The 18,213-nt window shown below is 50.2% G+C and overlaps 1 protein-coding gene across 4 annotated transcripts in view; it reads right to left on the bottom strand.

Moving 5' to 3' along the window:
- Pacs2 (phosphofurin acidic cluster sorting protein 2) overlaps positions 1-18,213 on the bottom strand; it is a 36,256-nt gene that overhangs the window by 16,265 nt on the left and 1,778 nt on the right. For 3 of the 4 annotated variants that reach the window (XR_004518351.1, XR_004518352.1, XM_010607361.3), the window contains exons 2-9: positions 15,295-15,382; positions 13,014-13,103; positions 11,998-12,123; positions 9,075-9,237; positions 8,419-8,492; positions 8,179-8,259; positions 6,440-6,499; positions 1,556-1,713 (exon numbers count right to left, since the gene is read on the bottom strand). Coding sequence is in view for 1 of the 4 variants with exons in the window: in XM_010607361.3 (XP_010605663.1) it covers positions 1,556-1,713; positions 6,440-6,499; positions 8,179-8,259; positions 8,419-8,492; positions 9,075-9,237; positions 11,998-12,123; positions 13,014-13,103; positions 15,295-15,382 (840 nt within the window). In the remaining 3 variants the exon portion in view is untranslated. The remainder of the gene's footprint in view (positions 1-1,555; positions 1,714-6,439; positions 6,500-8,178; positions 8,260-8,418; positions 8,493-9,074; positions 9,238-11,997; positions 12,124-13,013; positions 13,104-15,294; positions 15,383-18,213) is intronic. The other variant, XR_004518353.1, reaches the window with a different exon arrangement.

The following is an 18,213-nucleotide window of genomic DNA, read 5'->3' as shown; positions in this document are numbered from 1 at the left end:
TAGACTTTTATCCTGAAGTGGCCTGGAAATGATTTCTACCACAACCTCACTAGGCCTGGAAGGTACCCTGAGACCTAATGAGGGATAGTGGCCAGCACTTCAACAAGACCAGTGAGAGTGAAATACCAAGCAGAGAAGGATCAGCATAGGATGTCATTCCCCAGGACAGGCAGCAATGGCCATTTCAAGTTGCCACAGTTACTATGGTGGCAGCTAGGGGAACTAATGGGCCATCATGCAGAGTGGGATCACAGGGTGAGGGGGAGCTGCAATTGTGCTAAGACCAATTGTGGTCTTGCCTCTGGTGATGCAGGAAGCCTACTTTTATTTTTTCTCTTCTTAGTTTTGCTGTGCTAGGGATAAAACCTGGGGCCTCATGCATGCAAGCCAGTGCTCTGTCACTGAGCCGCAGTGCCAGCCTGAAGCTTTCTTGTATGTGCTGCTCAGTATTGTTCAAGTTAGAAAGTTTAAAAACAAAAGGTCCAATACCAAATAGTTTAACTGGTGTGAAAAACTAAAAGTGTAAATAAGGATCAAAATATATAATTGATAATGTGAAATAGGAAGAAAAGGTTCAAAGGGAAAAGGGATGGATTGGGGAAAGGAAAGAAGGGAATGGAATTAACATGAGAAAATGAGAAAATGGAAACAAAGTCTTTGTAAATAGTGAGGGGTGGAGGGGTTGATGGTAGGGCAAGGGAATGGGGAAAAAATAAGAACAAAGATAGATTATGTAAAGGTACAAATTTCCAATGATGAATGTCATTATACTATACACCTAAAATGCACCAATAAACTTAATGAAAAAAAAAAAGGTCCATAAGCCTTCCTGATTCCCACTGAGGTCTCCCCATCCTCAGCAGCCACACAGAAGTCCTATGCTCTGTCCTGAGGCTCGTGCCTCCCCAACCACATAAGATTCCAAATGCTCATGGCAAACCCACACATGGACCTTCCATGTCCACTCCTCCAGCCCAGCATGGGTTCAGCCAGCTGCATGCCCAGCCACAGGCAGGCACCCAGCCTGACACAGCAGGAATCCTTTTGTAGTTCCCAGGGTCACTGCTGCCCTTCTATAATGGGCCTCTCAGTCCTCCATGCTTGTCCACATCCCACCTGCCTCCATGCCCAAGCTCTTGCCTCCCAGAGAATGCTCCAGTCCACCCCATTGACACTTGCTTCCCAATGCTCCACCTGTGTCTTGGCCTAGTGGACTCAAGGGTAGGCCTACGTGGTCTCATCACATTGCTACTTCTGCCCTGAGAACCACACTGCCTGGTGGGGATAGCCTTCCAGGGCTGCCCCTCCCTCCACTAGCTACCTCCCACCTCTTCTCCCATGAAGGGAAAGCTGCCTGCCTCAGTCTACCACAGCAGCCTGGGATTGACCAACGGGTACCCTCCTCCTAAGCAGCACTTGGGAAACTTCTAATCCTCAGTGCCCTAAAACAGGCAGGGTCTACTGTGGTGAGGATAGAATGGGTATCCCTGGGGTGCACAGAGGGCCCTCTACTAAGATACAGGAGTGGTGCCTCATCTGGGCCTGATGTGCTCACCTGAGCTTGGGTTTGGGGGTGCTAAGGACGCTGTCATCATCCTCCATGTCGGGACCGCTGTCACTGGGGTTCTCCATGTCCAGTGTGTCATACAGAAGGTCCAGGTCCTCCTCTGCCTCAGGGACATGCTCTGCAGGGTCCTGTTCTGAGTCCAGGACCTACAGCAATGCCAGACATGCAAGGGGGCCCTCTGGAGGCCCATGCTACCTGCACAGCAGGCTGCTCAAGGATCACAAAGGGTACAAAAGAAGATGGGGTACCCTGAGCTGCCAGCACATTTTGTTTTATTTACTTCCTATCCTAATTTAGGAACTGGGCACTGGGCACAGTGTGTGGGCTCTTTACATGGTGAGCTCCTCCCCTTGACACCCTGCTGTGGGCTGTGCTGACTCAGGGAACAGACCTGAAAGTACCTGATAGCTGTACCCTTCCAGCAACAGGATGCAAAATGCCTCTCTTCCCAAAGATCCCTTGCCCTGTAGTCACTGCGTTCCCCTCCTCAGACAAGCACTGATTTGGATCCTCCCTAGACATCAAAGAATGGAGGTATGCAGGGTACAGCCTTCTGGGTCTAGCTTTTAGAGCTCAGGCTGGAAAAGAAGCCACTAGCTGATGGCTGCTCCCTGGATGAGAGAAGTTGGTACCAGCACCAGTGTGTGAGCTGCTGGGGGGGAACTAACCTTGTCTTCTCTCAGGAGACACTGGGCGTGGAACTCCTGGTCCCTCTGAGGCATGCTCCCACCCTATATGCACTGTGAACTCTGCCTGCCACACATCTACACACAGGTTTTCCAGGGCCGAGAATTTAGCTCAGTGGTGCCACTGCCTGCCTCCTAAGTACAAGGCCCTGAGTTCGATCCCCAGTACCAAAAAATAAAAACAATCTCAAGTTCCTTTTAGATCACAGCTATTCTAGTGAAGATCATGGCTCATTGTCTTTCTCTATAGCCTTGGCCCTTGGCCCATTCTTTAATTGGACTTTTCCCCACCATTACTGGAGACTGAACCCAGGGCACTTTGCCACGGAAATGCATCCCCAGCATCTTTGTTTTCTGAGACAGGATCTTGCTATGTAACCCAGGCTAGCCTCAAATTCACAATCCTCCTCCCTCAGTCTCCTAAGTGCTGGGATTACAGGCATGTGCCTCCACCACACTGGCTAGTTGATTGTTTTAAACAAATGATAATATATTAAAACAGCTGACTTAGGTACCTGCAGTGGTGACTTTGACCTCCCCTCCCAGCTCAGGGTTGAAAAAGAAATATGCTGGTTCACAGACACACAACCTAGGCTTCCCTTTGGTATCTTCTGTGCCTGTGGTCACACCTGCATGCACCTCTTCTGGGGTTTGCCTTGTGGCTGTCAAGGTTAACTTTAATGTGGTCAACATCCACCAATGGTTCCCAGGATGTCTCTCTAGTACCTGTAAAAGCCATGGCTGTGGTACAGCTTCCTGACTTGCTCCCTGGTGAGCATGAACTGTGGTGAACCAGCAGTGGACCCAAGCTCTATAGAACCCATGACCACATGGTCTTCAGAGAGATGGGCAATCCACTTTTAATTAGTTGTCTCTTTGAGTTATAACATTCCCTATACATTCTGGACATAGCCTTTTATGAGTATACAATTGGTAAAAAATATTCTATGGGAGGCTGTTGTTTCATTTTCTTAATGATACCATTTAAAGCACAAGAGTTTTAAGCATTGCCAATTGCAATTTATGCATTTTTATTTTGTCATCTGTGCTTTTGGTGTCAAATGCAAAAACCACTGACTAGTCCAGGTTCATTAAAATTTACCTGCTGTTTTCTAGGCATTCTACAGTTGTAGCTCACCCACGTGCAACTCTGACCCATGGCAGTGATTTTTCAATATGGTATGAAAAAGGGGTCAACTTCATTCTTGTGCCTATGGACGTCCAGTTCTCCCAGAAGCATTGTTGAAAAGATTGTGCATTCCTCATGGAATGGTCTTGACATCCTTGCTAAAAATCAGTTGGCGCGAACAGAGATTCACTTAGATGATGAATGCCATTCCACTGATCTCCACATCTATCCTTGTTCCAGCACCACAGTTTTGATCACTGGCTTTCTACTAAGTTTTGCAATTGGAAAATGTGAATCTTCCAATTTTTTCCTTTTCAAGAATCTGCTTTGTCTATGAGTCCCCCCTTGCATTAAAACACTTATATAAAACCTAATTTTAAAAATGCCAGCCCCCAATCTGCCTATTCTTCTCTTCCCTACCATTATGGTGCAGCCACCAAGGAAGAGAACAGTGAGGTACAATCTTCTGCATGACACTGCTCATCACCATGGTAATGACCAGCTAGGGCTGGTTCCAGTTAGATCTTACTTTGGGGGAAACATGGCATTAATTTTAGGACCAACTAGTGGATTTTTGCAAAAAGACAGCTGGGGATTGGATAGGGATTGTGTGGATCTGTAGATCATCTTGGAGGTGCACATGTACACACAAGCATATATTTACATACACACACATTTCTAAGTGAGTGCTCTACCACTGAGTTATACCCAAGGCCCATTCATATCTTCTTTAATGGGCCGGGGATTTGGCTCAGTGGTTCTGGTGCCTGCCTAACAAGCACAAGGACCCGAGTTCAATCCCCGGTACCAAAAGACAAAAAAACATATCTTTAGTTTCTTTCCACAATGTTTTCCAGTTTCACTGCATGAGTCTTGCACATTTTAAAACTGTGTTGTTTTTCTTATTGGGTTTTGAGAATTCCATATGGGAGTGGAGTATCCAAGACAGCAGAACAGTAGTCTCAGCCTCTACTACCACCCTGGGAAAGCCATGGGGCTGCCTGGGTCTTGAGGGCCCAACTCCCTGCCAATCCAGTGTGTACATAGAGGGCAAAGCAGAGAGTCAGAGATGTTTTTTCAGCCTTAAAACTCAATGTTTCCCATTTGGACTTGGGAGTTACTTGGGTTCCTTCCTTCCTACTTCTTTTCAAAATTGGACAGTTTAGTCTATGCTGGTCTCATCATCACATTTCTTTTCTTTTCTTTTTGTTTTTTGAGACAGGGTCTCACTATGTAGTTGGAGACTGACCTGGAACTCACTATGTAACCCCAGGCTGGTCTAAACTCACAGTGATCCTCCTGCCTCAGCTTCTCAAGTGCTGGGATTACAGGCATGTGCTACCACGCCTGGCTCATCATCACATTTTTAAAGCACAGAATTTATTTGGTTTCACAGGCTCACAGCTGGAAAGGAATCTATCTCAGAACAAATCCTCTCCAGTGAGTCTCACCCCAAATGATGTAGACAACATGCAAAGTTTTTGGTTCATTTGAGATAGGGTCTTACCATGTGATCTAGGCCTTGAATTCTTGATCCCTTTGCCTCAGCCTCCTGAGTGCTGGGATTGTAGGTATGTGCTCATTCCCAGCTGAGACTTTGGTCTCTAAATTCTAAGTTGATGCTGGAGTAAATTAAGGCTTTGAGGCTACTGAGATGGAATGAACATATTTTGTATGTGAGGACATGAATTTTGGAAGCAAGGGGCAGAATGCTTTGGTATGAACATTTGTGTCCCCCTAAAATTCATATGCTGAATCCTACGCTGAGGTGATATATTCAGGGGGTGCGGAGGAGATGGTGACTCTGGGAGGTGATTAGTGCAAAAGGTCATGCTCCTGTCTGCCACTGACTGAAGGAAAGACAGGACTAAGTCTGCGGGCACTATTCTCTGGGACTTCTACCCCCAGGACTGTGAGTAGTAGGTTCTGACCATGTCTTAGTCACCTAGTATAAGTTATTCAGTTACAGGAATAGGAAGGGTACAAGACAGCCTATGGTCCAGGTGGGTGACTACACATCTTGCTGTACCTTTCCTGCCCACCCCACGGCTGCTGTGACAATCAGGAGCTGGGGACAATGCCTTGTGAAAAGCCAGGGATTCTCAGACACAGGGACAGAATTGTGGCAAGATAGAGTGGCCCCTACACAAAAAGGAGTAGTGTAGAAGGTGAAGGGAGGAGGTCAAAGGCCAGATCACCTGGGAGATGATTCCCAGAAAAATGGGAAGTCCTTTCCTGAGGCATGGGATGATGGGCTGAGTCCCAGAAATCAGAACTAAATCTATTCAGGTCAGGCATATTCTGAGATAGCCCAGTTGCTGGGTGGTCAAGAAGACCCACTCCTCACCCTGGTGCTCAGGAGGGGCTGCAAGGCTTCAGGCAAGGACTCCATCTTGCTGTATCCCACCTTCAGCTGGATCTGGGAACCTCCCACTACAAGGCACAAGCCAAAAGACATGGCCTTGCCACCCCTCTAGCAGCAGGTGGCAATGTTCCTGGAAACACACTGGCTCCAGCATGGCAGGATGTGCAGTGCCAGAGAAGAGCACTAAGCAGGGGCACTAGGCTGAGCCTGGACACTGCTGCTCTGGACATGGCCCTGTGTGCATATGGACAGAGCCGTGATGTGGGGGATGCTTCCTCTCTACCATGGGCCTGGACCATGCTGTACTCTGAAATAAACAGAAGTGCTTTTCTTTTGATTATGAAAGTAACACAAGCTTATTGCAGAAAATATGGAGACTAAAGCTGAGAGAATTTAAAATTTAAGGCAGCAAGGGAGCTGGGGAGGAAGGGAAAGGGCATATGGGAGCTCTCTGTACTTCCTGCACAATTATTCAGTAGATCTGAAACTCTCCCCAATGTAAAGTCTATCTATAAAGCTGATAAACACACAAACCTTGTGTCTATTTTCCTCTAGGTGCAGAGAAACTTGGAATTTAGCTGAGCCCCTTGAGGTCCCCTGGGAGGTGGTTCCACTGTCACCCCAACTGGCAGGTGAAAGGCAACGCCCCAGAGCCAGAACTGGCCAGGGCTCTAACTCAGCACACTACTCACCTCGTCTGACACTTTGAACCTCCGCAGCAGGGCCACGACCTTCTGCTTGAAGTTCTGTTGCTGCATGACAAGGGGTCAACATCAGAAGTGACATGGGAGCCTCAAGGTGAGTGTGGTTCAAACATGCTGTGAGACAGGTGATGTCATGTGGCTCTCATGGGCTTAACAACACACACATTCATGGCATCTGAGCTGGGGCCAGCTTGGGGATGCACAGGAGGGGCTGGCAGCCCACGATCAGCGGAACAGAGCAAGACTGCAATGGTTCCTCAGTCCCTCCAGAAGCCTCTGCAGCACCAACCCCCAGAAAAGCTGCTATCTATCACCTGCACAACACCTGCTGTTCCCCGGCTACAGGGCTTCTGATCCTGCCACTGGCCACCAAGTAAGTACACAGTGCCAACCTAAGGGGACCCTCTATGCCCTGCAGGGCTGGAACCCAGCTTCCTGAGACAGGGGTGGCTTATGTGTCTATGACTTCCCACTCACTCACTGCCAAAGGGGAGCAACACCATCACCTTGGTCAGCAAAGGTAAACCCTGGCCACCCATGCAGCTATCTTTTAGGTACAGCCCACTGTGGCTCTCTCCAGCCCCAGGGTCCAGAGAAGACTCTGCAGCCCAGAGGGATGGGGCTGCCCTGGCTCTTCTTCTTTTTATTTCCCCCTCATTGAGTTTATTGGTACATTTTAGGTATACAGTATAGCTACATTCATTATTGGGATCTTGTACCTACATGTAGGCCTTGGTTCTCATTTTTTCCCCTTGTCCCTACCTTCACTTCACCCTTCCTCCCTCCCCCTTTACAAACACTTCATTTCCATTTTTTCATTTTCTCATATTTTTTTCTTTTCCCTTATTAGCTTTCCCCTACCCTTCCCACTTTCCCTATACTTTTAGCCCTTTTCACATTGTCCATTATATCATTAGGATCTTATGTACTATTATAGTTTATTCACACCAGAGAAACTATTCAGTATTTACACATGTGACTTATTTATTTCACTTAGGAGTATATCCTCAATATGTATCCATTTTCCTATGAATGAATCTAATTTCTCATTCTTTATGGCTGAGTAATATTCCATTTTATAGAAAAACCACATCTTCTGCCCTGGCTCTTCTTCAGAGCCTTACTCCTGTGCCTGCAGGTGGTCAGTAGACCCTGAGCAAGTGGAACTGCCATGCACAGGTGGTCTGGGTGCTGACCAAGGAGAGAACTATATCCCCAAGCACCCACCAGGAGGACACTAAGATACAAGGTGGCCAACCCAGCCTAATTTCAGCTCCTCATGGCCACAGGGCACGGAGCTAGGACAGGTAGTGGCAGGATAGAATAGCACCCGGGGGTTAGCGGCCAGGGGCTGCCATAAGAAACCCACTAGCTCATGTCCACATTTTTTTTTTCTATTTTGGGGTTTGTTTTTTTTTTAGACAGGGTCTCACTATGTAGTTGAGACTGACCTGGAACTCACTATGTACCCCAGGGTGGTCTCGAACTCACAGCGATCCTCCTGCTTCAGCCTCCCGAGTGCTGGGATTACAGGCGTGCACCACCACGCCTGGCTTTCATGTCCACATTCTAACAGTGGCTAACTCTGGCAGCACCAAGGGATCTGCTCCAGGGGGATTCTTGCCCACAGCCTTCCCCAAGGGCTTGTGGGCCTTGTGCCCATTGTACCCATTCCAGCTGACCACCCACGCCCATCAACAGTGCTAGTAAAACCAGCTTCCACCGACCCTGGTCATGGACGTCGTTCTTACTATCGATCTCCGCTGCTTCTCAGGTTTCCCCACATCAAAGTCGTCCTCATCTAGATCCTGTGGAGACACAGTGGCCCCTGAGTCTGTGGTCCTACCTGCCCTGGTGGCCTGCCCAATGCTGGTTCCAAGGATATCCAGGCTCCTCTGCCTCCCATTGCCTGAGCCCCCCCCCCCCAAGCCCATAGCACTTGGCCACACATACCCCACTCCCATTACCTGCCCTTGCACGGCATCATCACTGGCCTCCTGCTCAGAGGAGAAGCTCTCATACTCCTCCTCAGAGTAGTTGTCTGTGGAGAGAGGATGGCAGGTGCTCAGGTTACACCACTTCTGCTGCAGCTACATGTCCACCAAACACAGAAGGGGCTATTAGGACTCAGTCCCATGCAGGAAGGGGCCAGATATCAGCAGAGGTCCTGAACCCCAACAGTCTGAGGGCAGTGGGCCACGTGGCATGGGGCTGGTAGAAGTGTCCAGAGGGGTTGAAGGCAGAGGCTGCGGGCACTGGCCTGGACACACCCTCCCTCACTTTGGCAGGCTGGAGAGGGACAGCCACACAACAGAGATGGTAGCAGCAGGTGATGGCCACAAAGTACCATCCTATGCCAGGTTCTGTGCCCATGGCCTCAAAGGCAATGAAGGATTGGCCTCATGACCCTTCTCCATGGAGTGTGTGCAGGAATTAGGCTTGGACCAAGGAGTCAGGGACCAGGACCGTGATCACACACATGACCTTGCTCCAGGGTTTCCAAATGAGGGAACTAATGCCAATGCTTTACACTCACCCTACTTCTTCAACCACTTGGTGGCTGTGCCACCTGACAAGGTAGAGGCAGGTAGAAGCAGGAAGGGCCCAGGCTGGCCTTACGCACCTGTGGACTTGGCCTTGGGACCAGCCTGCATGGCACTGTCCTCATGGTCGATGGGCTGGCTGGACAGGGAGACAATCCAGATCTCTGCCACCTTGACAGAGGCCTCCTTGATGCTGCTGCAGAGGCTTAGCACCTGGCCACCCTCTGAGGGGTGCTGCATCACCTGTGGGTGCACACAGCTCTAGACAGCACCCCAGGAAGAAGGGCCCCTATCCCAGAGCCTGGTCCAAGAGCAGGACACCCAGTGTGCGAGAGCCTGGCTACAGAGGAGGACAAGGGGAGCCAGGAAGAGGCCACCAGCTCAGCAGGATCTAAAGGTAGATGGACAGTGTCCATGTTGTCCCTGGGAAGTCACCTGCCTAGGACTGCAGCAGCTACGCATGTGTGACATCAGGGAGGAGGGCTAGCTAATGGTACAATATTGCCACCAACTCTCGAGACCTGACATCCACAACCCATGTCAGTGGGGACTAAGGAAGAGCAGCCACCACTGCAGTTTGGGTCTGCAACAGCATGAGAGGTATACCAGGCCTGGCTCACAGGACCATCAAGCACAGTGCCACAAGTATCAACAAACCAGAGGGCACAGAAAGCCCAGCCAACACCTAGCAGCTACTGCGCCCAGGCACCACTCTAGCCTATGCTAGCCTCAGAAACACACGTAGGTGGGCAAGGGATTTAGTTCACTGGTTTCACTAATCTGCCTCACAATCACAAGGACCTGAGTTCAATCCCCAGTACCAAAAAAAAAGAAAAAGAAAAAAGGAAACACACACAGGTACCTACATATCTCTCAGATAGACCTTTGTGCTGTGTGGGTGCATGCCTCTGGGCCCAGAGAGCGCTGAACCACATTCTCAGCCCTTTTTGGTTTTTCTTTTGAGATAGTGTCTTGCTAAGTTACCCAGGCTGGCCTTGAACTTTCGATCCTCTTGCCTCAGCCCTAACCCACTGCCCCTACTCACCAAGTGTGCTGGGATTACAGGTATGTGCCACCATGCCCAACTGGCCTCTGTACTTTTCAAATTATTTCTGAGGCCATCTGATCAGATCCACATGTTGGAATTTTATGGGCTAGAGTTTTTTGGGGGGCCTAATTTGGAGTACTAACTCTAATCAGTTAGGGAAATAAAATTTTAAGAAAGTTCTAATTTGATTCATCATTATTTTAGAAACCAAATCAGAAGATCTGTGGACAGCTCTATGCCAATACTCCTCCCACTCCTGGTGCCTTCATGCGGAGACCATGTGCCAGTGTGCACCTAGCCCCGCACTGTGGATGCCACCCTCTATACCTACTTCTGTGGTAGAGCTCCAAGTAGCCATCCCTCCCTAGGGTGATCTCAGATTGGCTCAATCTAAAATCAATGCCAGATTTAGAGGCTGACACCCTGCTGCATCAGACAGGAACAGACAGATGGGCAGGTGGCAGTCAGGGCATGCAAGGGGCAGAGTGCAGAAACACACGTACTCCCAAGTGGGAGGTTGGAGAGAATGTGGCCTCTATTAAAGGTGTGTGGCTCTGTTCCCATCCAGCTGGACAGCAAGCCACGGCCCTGTCTGTGGACCAGAGCCCCTCACCAACCTGCTCCAGCCCTTTGTTACACATTTCCTTTGACCTACCAGACCAGACTTTCCCGCTGACCAGCTCACTCCACGCTCCCGGCCTGGGCTCCTTAAGGCTAGCTTCCCCTTCCAAATAGGGTCATAAAGCCCCAAGGCTGGGAGTTTTCCTGGGTTGGTACTGGTAGACAGGTTCTGCTCCCACTTCAAGTCTGGCAGTAGCCACCTGGCATAGCACCATGGGACCCTGGGCTCACATCCAGGCTAGCCCACCAGATGCTGGTGATACTGAGTGACCACAGCAGAGAGCTGAGCTGACCCAGCTAGAGGTGCCCTTCTCTTTACTCCCACAGGCCCCACTTTTATTTTCATAGAACTTTAGTGCATGGGAAACTGCTAGGGGGTCAGGCTTGTGTGTGTAAACAACATACAAATTTTGGGGAAACAGGGGCCCTAGGTTCTTTACCAAGCAATGAAAAGCAGGAAAAATAATGACAGAAATCAACACATACACTCACAGGGACACAGGAACCTGCTGGCAGCAAGGTGCTCAGCAGCCTCACTCTGAATCTCCCGAGGTTCCCTCTACAAGCCACCCTGCCAGATGCCTGGCTCCTAGTCTTTGTGGACAGGGTGGACAGCACTGCCTGAGTCCCATTTAGGAAGGAGAGTGAAGCCTGCAACTAGCCCTGGCCCCAGCAACCCAGGATGGCCCAAAGTGCCTATGGCCTTTCCAAAGTGAAGTGCAGAGCCCACAGAGGATTGAGGAAGACCTGGGGGCAGGGCCAGACCCAACAGACAGACCAGACCATATCCAGGTGCTCGGCAGAGGGGAGGTAGGGGGAAGACAGTACAGGAGCCTGGGCAGCTAATATGGAGGACAGCAACACAAACCATTTGTGGATATTCATGGACCCTGAATATAGCCCTAGAGCATAAGCCTGAAGCCTACGGGAAAAACAGGCCTGGACCTAGTCAGCCCTATTCCCAGAACTGCTCTTGTGGCCCCATGATGAAGGAGAAAAGTCTGGGCTCCTCAGTGCCCAGAAGCCCTCCTTCTTCTCCACAGTTCCTGCAGCCTCTTGGAGCAACTGATCCAGGACAGGGTGCCAGGCTGAGGTTCTCCTGTAAGTCCCTGCTGCCTGGCAGAGGATGAGTGGGGCACCCCTGTGGAGCCCGTTGGAGAGCCCGGAAGTAGGGTGCACATGGGTCTGAAGCAGGGATGGGAAGCAACCCAGGGGGTGGCGTACAGTCACCGTTGTGCAGCCCTGCTAGAGGCACCTGCTGCACTGGTATGGACATCTTGATACATGAGGGAAATCCGTATGAGCAGGGCTGCCCAGACCTACCTAGCACTCACCTCAGCCATGTTGATGGAGCCCACAGCCAGCGTCTTATAGCCTAGGATTGTCCGGTTTTTGTACCGCTTCCTGCGCTGCAGCATGATTTGAAGCTTGTTGCCTTCTCTCTTCAAGAAGTGAGGGTACTGCAGGCACAAGGAGCTGCCTGAGGCACACCTGGCACAGCAAGGAGCAACCCTGGTGCTGCTTGAGCCCTTGCAGATGCCCACGTGTCTGTGGCACTGTGCATCCCAGCTGATCAGCCAGACACAACTGCACCTGGCACATGCACCTAGAGAGGCACATTCATGGGACTGATATTCATGGCCCTTTCTCAGGAGTGCAAAGTGATTCAAGCCTACAAGTGCAGGCCTTGAGCAGTAGGGCCCATCCCCTGGCTGCAGGGCCGCCTGCTACACACCTTCACATGCATCTCAGAAGTCCAGGGCCAATCACAGAAAGACAGCAGGTGAACTACATGTTTGGCAAACTGCACTGCAGGGAACTGGGCTCCCATGGGCTGCAGATGCAGTGACGGGGCTTGTGGGGAAGGAGATGGGGAAACTCAGGAGTCCTCTAAACCACAGTGCAGCTCTACATGTTTAAAAGAGAAAAGAGGATCTTAAGAGGCTTAGGATGAATCGATCTGGAATCCACTGATTGGGTTTGGAATGAGGTGCCTGATTTGTTTTCTCAATAGGGCAAAGATCTGGAGAAGGTGGGAAAGGATCTCTACTTCATCCTGGTGGGGAAGTCAGGGGCACACAGCACGTGCCTACTAAGCTCACCCTGAAACATGCATAACACACTCGATGTCCACATGGTTTGCTGGTTTTTTCTAAAGATGAGGATGAAACAGCCTCACCTTGATTGTTTATGCTTCATCATTCCATGTTATCACAGGAAAAGTATGAAGCACAACATAATAAACCAAGAAAACTTCCTAGTCATTTAAGAATAAACAGTAAGAGAAGATTAAAAGAACAAAGGAGGCACCCAGGAGGCCATGTCATCACCAAGGGCACTGGCCACTCACCTGCAGCGAGAAGGTCAGGGCCAGGTCAGTCTCCACTTGTCCACTGGGGGGCAGCACAATCTCATGAGACCTCAGGACCCGTTTGGAGCCCTGCAAAGGAGACAGCCGCCTTCCATTAAAGGGCATCTTACAGTGAGACAGGACCAGGACAGGGGTCACCAGAACTCTACGCTTCTAGAGATATAAGCAAGTACAAGTGCAGGGGCACTGTGGGAGCCCAAGAATGTCATTGTCCTGTGTCCACCCATTCTCTGAGTTCTGCACTGGAGTGAGGGGAGCTAATCATCAGCCTGCCAGAGCAGATGCAGATAGGAAGATGAAAGCCAGCCTGCAACTGAAAGGCTGCAGCGTAGGGGCCCTGCAGGCCAAGGACCCTCACAGTGACTGTCCTACAAGTCACAGTACTTGAGACATGGAGACACCATCACGGGCATCTAGAAGTAGATGCAGACTTGCATCTTATCAGGAAGTGGGTAACTCAATGTTCAGATCAAACAGCAGGACCCAAACTCCTGCTTTATACAAGTTGGGCTCCCGGTGCTTTACAGACCTCTGTCGCAGTGCTGTTTAAGGGATCTGTTCCAACAGGGGAGCCCTGAAGACTCTGCAGCTGTGCCAAGAGCCTGCCAAAAGGCTCTGCAAGCATCCAGAGCAGGTGGACAAAAGTGGGGTTATAGAAGGGGTACATGGGCAGGCCACTCCAGAGAGGGCAAGAGAAGCAGAAGGGGAGGAGAGAAGGGGCAGGAAAGGAGGAAGCTGCCTGGGTGTGGGGTGGCCATCATGTAGGGTGAGCCCACTTCACTGTCCAGCGGCCCAGCTCAAGTGCAGCCCTCCTGTGTAGCCCTCTGCCCTCCCTCCTCTCTGGATCTTGTGTACCAGCACAGGGGTGATCTTAACATCTGGCCTCACAGGACTGACCTGGAGGCTATGATGGGTTTGGAGGCTATGACGGCTCCCAGCAGGAGCCCAGCCTTCTCCCAGGCTGGGGAGTAAGGGCCCAGGCTTGGGGCTGGCACAGCAGCCAGGGAAGCCTTGGAAAGCAGGGAACACTATGGCTTCCCTCCAGACCTGCCAGCCTGATTGCTGGAGAGAGTGCTGGGGAGAAGCAGGTAAGAAAGAGGGGGCTCTGGGATGCAAAGACAGGCCAGGCCACAAAGGCATGCAGGAGGGCTGGGAGCTCAGCAGTGATGAGGCCTGAGGAGGACCGCGGAAATGGCTGGCTGGGACACAAAGACCAAGGACAGGGTCAGCCCGGCAGAGGTCATGGTCCACAGTGCCAGACTCAGATTCCTTCCGTGGGACAACTCTCACTTCGGTAACTTGTGCATTGTTCTACAGATCTGGCAGGACCTTGGCTCCTCCCCAGCCAGGGGCTCAGAGCACAGACTACATGGCTTCCTGCCTCAGCCTTCTGACTGGCTGAGATGACAGGTGTGTGCCACAACATCTGGCACTCTCTAGATCTTTAGTAGAAGCACAATTTTAGCCAGGCATGGTGGCACACGCCTATAATCCCAGCTACTCAGAAGGCTGAGGCAGGAGGATTGAGAGTTTGAGCCCAAGATGGGCAAATTAAGATACTTAGTGAGAACCTATCTGAAGATTAAAAAATTAAACGGGCTGGAGATGTAGCTCAGGTTGAAGGCCCTGGGATTCAATCCCTAGTACCTGGGGGGCAGGAGCAGCAGCACAGTATTTTTCAGGTGTGTACAGTGAATTGAAGAATCGAGACAGCCTACAAGGTGGTCCATGGCCATGCTGTGACCTAAGGTTCTGCATGCCACACCTGTGGGTCCAGGGAACATTAGATGGTATGAGTGGTATCAACATGGAACCCTGAGCAGAACCCTGGGGTCATCAACAGGCAGCTGGTGCCACCTTGCCAGGGGCACAAACAGCCATGGCCCTGTGTAGCAACACAAGAGATGCCATCCAGGTGGTCAGAGGATGAAAGCCATACCCTGTTCCTGGGAAGCAGACCAGAACCTTGTAGCCCCACCAGGCTGGCAGGACACCATTTAGGCCAGACATTGGCTATTGTCCCTGGAGGGAGGGCCAGGGAAGGAGATGGCTCTTCCCTTCATTCAAAGCCTCGAGTGAAATCAAACTGAAGCCCAACACAAGGACCCACCAGGAACCACCCCAAGTGGCTCCTGTTCCTCCCACCCAGCCCCTCATCCTGGGGTAGGTTTTACAACGACAGGTGTCAGGAGCAATTTGAGCGCAGGGTCCACCTAGCCTTGCGCTGTCACACCTGATGCAGGGAGGGGTGAGGGCTCACCTGCATCTTGACTGCAATCACCACAGACATCAGCTCCTTCTCCAGCTCCCTGAGAACTGCCAGCTTCTTCAGGGTCAGGCTGCACAACCTGAAAAGAATGCAGAGCTCAGTCCTTCGGGGCTCCCAGAAGTACCACCCCAGTGTCACACTTGCTGGACACTGGCCATAGCGCTCCCAAGAGCCCCTCTGCAGGTGTGGCCTCTGCATCATCCCTGGGGGTCCCTGCACATGGTAGCCAAGGGCTGGGCTTCCTCTCCTGACTATGGAGATGGCTCAGAGAACAGGCAGAAAACAGGACAGACAGGAAGCCTGAGAACCCCTCAAGTAAGATCACAAAATGGAGGCTCCCAAAGCTCAGGAAGCCAGTCTCAAGCCAAGTCTAGCATCAGCTTTGGGAGCATGGTCCTCCATCACAAAGCCCATCCACTCCTAGGCCCTGCCTCCCCTCACAACTGTATGAGTGCTCTCTCCCCACTCCCTTCCCTCCCTGCTGAGTTCACCTCCACATTCTACTCTAATATCCTAAAGCAGCACAGGACACAGTGCATATCACAGAGGCAACCTGGGGACATGCCCAGTGTCCAGTGGCTCTGTCCCTGGGAAGGGGACACACGGTCACCCTGTCTGCTCTGTAGAAGGTGGCACATGCAGCTGGTTCCTTAGATGAGAGTGCACCTTCCTGAAGGCACCTTGCTATACATGCATATGCAGACACACAACACATATGTACACATACATGCACACACATTACAGGAGTACACATTTATAGCTCATGTGTGCACACAGCACACATGTGCACACATATACACATGTATGCACATCCCCTAGAAAGACCTGTGAGGCACCCAAGGCCCACTGACTCCTGAAGGTGTGGGCAAGCAGTGCCACACTGCAGCTCTCCACAGACCTCTTGGCTCTCTCTGCAGCCTGCTCACTTTTCTACTCAAATGCCACAAAGGATGCCTCCCCATGGGCCAGCACGGGAAAATGTGAAATCGTCTGAAATAAGCCACACCACCCACCCTACAGCTCCAAGTTCCAGGACAAATACATCCCTAGCTGTGTGTGCTGGGTCCCACTGGGGAGATCTCCTGAGCTGCCAGCCCCAAAATGTAACTGAGCTGGTAAATGCCAGGCACAACCCTGCCCAGGCACAGCCCTCTGCCATCAGAACAAATGCCAGCACTTCTGTTAGGGGCCTAAGGACTGTGTGCAAGGACACAGGGCCAGCAACTCATCTTTCCCATTTAGCTGCAGGTTGTGGGGAGTCATATGCGCTCTGGCTGTGTGGCCTCAGGGAGTGGTGTGGGCTTCTGGGCACCTGTCAGCCCACCAGCCCCATCAAGCTGAGCCCAGTGGCTCCACTGAGCTCAAGAGGCAAGGACAGGGATGGCACTTCCTGCAGGTTGCACCCTGCCAATTTCTGTGGGGTCAGCAGAAGGAACACAGCAGGGGGGCAGGGTGTGCCTTACACCCTGGGGTAAGTCGACTCAGACACAAGCAGATCCCAATAGACCCCCAAAAGCCACCAGCTGGGCTGTGTAACTCCATGGGGACCCGGCATGGCCCAGGTGGCATCTTTCCAGCAGGAACTGGTCAGTCTCCCTTACCAGGAAAAAGCACAGACTCAGTGGAAGCTGGGGATGCCTCACACCACGGGCAGCACCAACCTCATGTTTGTGCTGTGTTTGTGCTGGACAAGGGTGACCTCAGGCAGGTAAGTTTAACATTTAGGAGCCTTTTTTTTTGGGGGGGGGAATTTGCCATTTAATATTTTTGGGCTATTGTAGAACTTGGGTCCCTAAAACCACGGAACACTAAACTGAAGGTAAAGAGTGACTATAGTGATAGGAAGACACCTAGAAAGTACCAAGTCTTGGGAAACTGAACAGCATACTCCTAAAAAACCCAGTCAGAGAGGATGTCTCAAAGGAAAGCAGAGCATACTGACGAGAATAAAAAATGAAAATGCAACATTCCGGTATTTGTGGGACACAGTCAAAGCAGTGCCAAGAGGGGAAATCATAGCATTACATACTTATATTAGAAAAGGCTTCATGTAACAACCCAAGCTTCCACCTTAGAAAAATAGGAACAAAAAGAATAAATTAAACTCAAAAGAAACAGAAGGAAGGAGATAATGATACAAGTTGAAACAACTGACTTGAAAATACAAAAACAATAGAGAAAAATAAAACCAAATGCCAGTTTCTTGGGAGGACCAACAAAATTCATAAACTACAGGCAAAGAAAAAAGACAGAAGACAAAAGTTTTAGTTATTAGCAATAAATGAAAGAACTACAGACCTCACAAACATTCAAAAAATTAGAAAGCACTGTAAACTCCAGGCACATAAATTTGACTACTTAGATGAAATATAAAGATACCTTGAAAGTCACCAAGTAACAAAACTCACCAAGATAAAACAAAGAACAAATAGTCCTATATCTACTAAATAAACTGAATTAATAGTTCAAAACATTCTGAAAAAGAAAACTTCAGGCAAATTCAACCAGATATTAAAAGAGGGGATGGGGGCTCAGCAGCACAGTACTTGCCTGGTGTGCACAAAGCCCTGGTAGGATCCATCCCCAGCAGCACAAGATGAAAGAAGAAAGAGTACCAACACTACACAACATCCACAGAAAACATAAGAGGAAGCAGCACTTCCCGAGTCAGCACACCGAATCAGCATTACTCTGCTATCAACACTAGACAAAAAACAGAACAAAACTACAGACCAGTATCTCATGAAAATAGCTGCAAGTCCTCCAGCAAAAGTATCATCAAACCAAAGCTGCCTATATATATAAAAATACTAGTGATATTTCACAATTAAGTAGGTTTGTCCTAGAAAAGCAAGGGTGGTTCAACATTTGAAAATCAATGTAACTCACCATATCAACAAGCTAAGAAAC

Source organism: Fukomys damarensis, unplaced genomic scaffold (assembly GCF_012274545.1).
Source record: "Fukomys damarensis isolate Sample0158 unplaced genomic scaffold, DMR_v1.0_HiC HiC_scaffold_21, whole genome shotgun sequence".
NCBI lineage: Eukaryota > Metazoa > Chordata > Mammalia > Rodentia > Bathyergidae > Fukomys > Fukomys damarensis.
This window is presented reverse-complemented; position numbering and strand designations above follow the sequence as displayed.